Source organism: Emiliania huxleyi, assembly GCF_000372725.1.
Source record: "Emiliania huxleyi CCMP1516 unplaced genomic scaffold EMIHUscaffold_3, whole genome shotgun sequence".
NCBI lineage: Eukaryota > Haptophyta > Isochrysidales > Noelaerhabdaceae > Emiliania > Emiliania huxleyi.
Genome location: NW_005199770.1, coordinates 1,772,690 through 1,777,315, shown reverse-complemented (window position 1 = coordinate 1,777,315; position 4,626 = coordinate 1,772,690). Strand labels below are relative to the sequence as shown.

Genomic DNA, 4,626 nt, shown 5'->3' with positions numbered 1-4,626 from the left:
TGGCCGGTGTTGCCGAGCAGCGAGGCTAGCGACGAGAGGAGCAGCAGCTGCCGCGGCGCAGCCGTCATCAGGCCGCAGTGCAGCGCCCACGCGCCCGCCGCCTTTGGCGCCAGCACCGCGTGCAGTCGCGACGCGTCTAGGTTGTGCAGCATCGCGTCGCTGGACACGCCCGCCGCGTGCAGAACGCACTCGAGCGGCGCGCGTTCCGACGCGAGGCCCTGCAAGGCTGCGGTAGTCTCGGCGACGGCACCCGCCTCGCACGGGAGGATGCGGACCTCCGCTCGGGTGCGCAGCGAGGCAAGCTCCGCGCCAACCTCGCGGCCGCCTCGCGCTCCGCGCCGCGAGCTGAGGCAGACGGTCGCCGCGCCGCACTCGACCAGCAGCGCCGCTGCGCGCAGCCCGAGCCCTCCGAGCCCGCCGGTGACCCACTGCGCACCCGACAGCCCTGGTTCACGGCCGGCGCGGCTCGGCTGCCGCGTCGCACGCCGCAAGCGCGGTACGCACGCGCGACTCCCTCGCCAGGCGAAGTGAGCTTCGGCGGGGGAGTCGCCGGCTGGGCCGACTGCGGCCAGCGCCACAGACAGGTCGGTGCCGACGCCCAGGTCGATCGTCGCCACCGGCAAGCGCGGCCTCTCGACTTGGAGCGCGCAGACGAAGCTGCAAGCGCCGCCCGACGCCCAGCAAGCCGTCGCGGCGGCGGGCGTGAGAGCGAGCGGCTGCTTGGCGCCGCGCGTGAGCACGACGAGAGGGATCTGCTGCTCTGCTGCCAGCTGGGCGAGGCCGAGAAGGTCGAAGAGTGGCGCGCTCGACCAGCACGCGCCTGAGGTTGAGTGCACCACGAAGGCCCACCCGTGCCACTCGCGCCGAGAAGCGGCGCCGCCTGCGCGGCACTGCGGCGGCGTGACCCGCGCCATGCCGCCCGAGTGGAGCTCGGCGCCCGGCGGCGCGCACAGCAGCCATCGCTCCTGCGAGCGCGCCCCCTTCCGGCCTAGGGCGCCGGGGTGCTTCACCCACGCAGTTGCAAAGAGCTCCGCTGGGGCTGCCGCTTTGGACTGCCTGGCTGCGGGGGAGGACAACCACGGGAAACGGCGTCGGCGGTAGGCCACCGGCTGGTCTGCCAAGAGGAGAGGGCCCTGCCGTTGTGAGGCCAAGGCTGCGTGCGCCAGCGTGCCGCTGTAGCCAAAGGAGCTCACGCCGCCCGCCACAGCTGGAGCTGTGGGGTCCAGCGAGCACACAGAGCATGGCTGCACTGAAAGGCTGGCAGGTAGTCCCGACAGCGCGGCGTTCACGTGCGGGTTCAGCACTCGAAGCTGCGCATTCGGCGGCGCAGTGGCCACGCCCAATGTGGCGGCGAGCTTCAGCAAACCCACCGCGCCGGCCGCAGGCTCGGCGTGACCGAGGTTGGCCTTCATCGAGCTGATCAACAAAGGCTCCTCCTGGCCCCGATCGGACAGCAGCGCTGCCGCCACCGCGCCCACCTCGATCGGGTCGCCGAGTGGCGTGCCAGTTCCGTGCGCCTCGAGGCAGCTCAGCGCAGGGGCCAACAGCCCCGCATCCGCCAGTGCCGCCTTCAGAAGCACCTGCTGCGCCCGCCCATTCGGCGCGGTCAGGCTGGCGCTCTTGCCGTCCTGGCGGACCGAACTGCCTTGCACAGCGAATCGCTGGGGACCTGAAGCAAGCACAGCGCAAGAGAAAGCCTCTGACCGCACCATGCCATCGGCGCCGGCATCAAAGGTGCGGCACCGGCCGGTGGCAGAGGTCATGCCGGCGAGGGCGAAGCTGGCCGCGACCCGAGGCAGGAGCATGACGCTGACGCCTGCGACCAGGGCGCCGTCCGCCTCGTCCTGCTGCAGCGCGCGCAGCGCGCCGTGATGCGCCACGAGCGCGGAGGAGCACGCGGTATCGTACGAGACGCACGGGCCCTGCATGCCAAGCACAAAGGACAGCCGGCCCGAGGCGATCGAGAGGCTGCCGCCGGTGGCGGCGTAGACGCTGCGGCCGGCGGGCGAGTGCGCAAGCACGGTCTGCCAGTCGTTGGCTCCGATGCCGACGAACACCCCGAGCGCGCTGGCGGCGAGCGAGGCGCGCCGGAGCGACGCGCAATGCAGCGCCTCGTAGCCGCGCTCGAGCAGCAGCCGCTGCTGCGGGTCCATCGCTGCCGCCTCGGCGGGCGAGACGCCGAAGAAGGCGTTGTCGAAGAGGTCGAGCGAGCGCAAGAAGCCGCCGTGCCGCACCCGCCGCGCCACCGCGTCGTCGGCCGCCGCAGAAGGCTGGAGCATCCAGCGGCTCGCCGGCACCTCGCCAACGGCGTCGGCGCCGCAGACCGCCAGGTCCGACAGCGCGGCTGGCGACGCGCCGCCGCCCGGAAGCGCCGCCGCCGCCCCGGCCAGGCCCACTGCTCGCCGATCCCCGGCGGCCACCGCCGTGGCGCTGCCCCCGCCGGCGGCTTCGACGGCCGGCGCCGCGGGCCCCTCGAGACGCGCCGCCAGCTGCCGCGCCGTCGGGTGGTCAAAGACGAGCGTGCTCGGCAGCTCCTCGCCCGACGCGCGCTGCAGCCCGTTGCGCAGCTCGACCGCGCCGAGCGAGTCGAGACCCGCTTCCATCAGCGGCGCGTCCGGGTCGACCTCGTTGCCGGTGGTCTGTCGCACCATCTCGAGCACTTCCTGCAGCCCGACCACGCCCGAGCGGCCGGCGGCGCGAGGCTCGGCAGCCGCCTCCGCCCTGCTGGGCTGAGCCCGCCGAGAGCGGTGCTTCCACGGGAGCAGCAGCCCGGGCGGCTGCGCCACCCCGCGCAGGTAGCTCCCCCAGTCCGCCGCAAAGACTGCGGCGACCGACGAGCTCGACAGGACCTGGCGGAGGCTCTCCCACGCGAGGGCGCGCGAGACGAGCCCCGTGCCCGCGCTGGCGGCGCGCCTGTCCGCGCCGTGCCGGGCGGCGTACCCAACCTCGGCGACGGCGCCCCACTGCAGGCCTGCACCGCTGACGCCCGCGCCGCGCCGGAAGTGCACCAGCGAGTCGAGCCACGCGTTGGCGGCCGAGTGCGGCGACTGGCCGGCGGAGCCCATCAGGCCCGCCATCGACGAGTAGACGACGAAGGTGCGCAGCGCGCCCGCCGTGAGGCTCGCCGCGTGCAAGCTGCTGCCGCCGCCCACCTTCGGGCCGAGGACGGCGCGGAAGCGCAGCGGCGTCTGGTTGGCGAGGGCCGCGTCCGAGAGCACGCCCGCCGCGTGAAAGACACCGCCCAAGCGCCACGGCCCTCCGAGCACAGAGCGCGCGAGGGCGGCGGCGGACGCCTCGTCCGACACGTCGCACCGCACACGCTCGACCGAGGCGCCGCTGTCGGCGACCCACGCCCAGTCGGCCTCGCTCCCGGCCTGCACGCGCCCGCTCCGCGACGAGAGCACGAGCCGCGAGCCGCCGCCGCGCTGCGCGAGCAGCCGCGCCGTGAGCAGCCCGAGCCCGCCGAGCCCGCCGGAAAAGAGCTGCGCCTCCGCCGCCACCCCGGCGGGCCAAGCGGCCTCGGGTCGTCGCGCCACCTGCGCGACCATCACCGCCTGCGTGCGCAGCGCGCCGCCGCCCCGCGCCGCGTGGCTGCGCGCGAAGCCGCTCTCCGCAAGGAGCGCGCGCCAGTGCTCCCACGCCATCAGCGGGCTGCTCTGGCCCAGCCGCGCCGGGTCGGCCGCGAAGAGCCACCAGCCGTCCGTGAGGCCAAACGTGATCTGCGCAAAGGCGCTCGTGGCCAGCGCCTCGTTGACGAGCAGCAGCCCGCCCGGCCGCAGCAGCCGGCGGCAGTTGCGGAGGGTGTGGCGGATGAAGGGCGTCGCGTGCAGCACGTTGGTGGCGACGGCGACGTCGAACTGCGCCGCGGCGAAGCCCTGCAGCCGCGGGTCTGCGTCGATGTTGAGCAGCTCGTACTGCAAGAAGCGGGCGAAGCGCGCGAAGCGCGGCTCCGCCTGGCGCAGAAAGACCTCCGACACGTCGGTGAAGGTGTAGCGCGCGCAAGACAGCTCGAGCGACGGCAGCACGCTCGCTGCCGTGCCGCCGGTGCCGGCGCCAACCTCGATGACGCAAAGCAGCCGGCCGGGCGGGAGGGCGGCGACGACCGACTCGACGGCCGCGACCAGCGCGTCGTTGTAGAAGCGCGAGACGGCGGCCTCCTCGTAGACGGGCAGCAGCGCCTCCATCGACCCTCCGGGGAAGAGCAGCTCCTGGTAGGAAGCGGCGCCCCGCAGCACCGCGCCCAGCCGCGGGCCGCATCGCTCGGCCAGGTCCACCAAGGGACGCAAGCCGGCGTGCGCATCCACTACCGCCGAAGGGGCGACCGGCGCGGCGCACGGCGGCTGCTGCGCGCACCAGCGGAGCAGCAGCCGGTGGTGCCACGCCGCGACGGAGGAGGGCGCGGCGAGGCCCTCGACGGCGGCCTGCACGTACTGCCGGCACAGGGCATCGAGCAGCTCGCACGCGCGCGAAAGAGAGTCTCCGTCCAGCGCCGCCTCCGCCCGCCGCGTGTGCGCGTCCAGCCGACCGCAGACCGCCCCAAACTCGGCGGGCAAGCTCCGGGACACGTGCGGCGCGCCCACCCGCATCACAACCTTGCCGATGCTCCGCCCGTTGGCGAGGAAGCGG

The 4,626-nt window shown here is 74.5% G+C and overlaps 1 protein-coding gene across 1 annotated transcript; it reads right to left on the bottom strand.

Annotated features, from left to right (window-relative positions):
• Positions 1 to 3,680: 3,680 nt before the first annotated feature.
• Positions 3,681 to 4,184, bottom strand: EMIHUDRAFT_61214 (hypothetical protein; the record flags this gene model as incomplete). Its single annotated transcript, XM_005775416.1, has 1 exon — positions 3,681 to 4,184. A coding segment is annotated over one exon (504 nt), but the record flags the coding sequence as incomplete, so codon positions are not given.
• Positions 4,185 to 4,626: the final 442 nt, after the last annotated feature.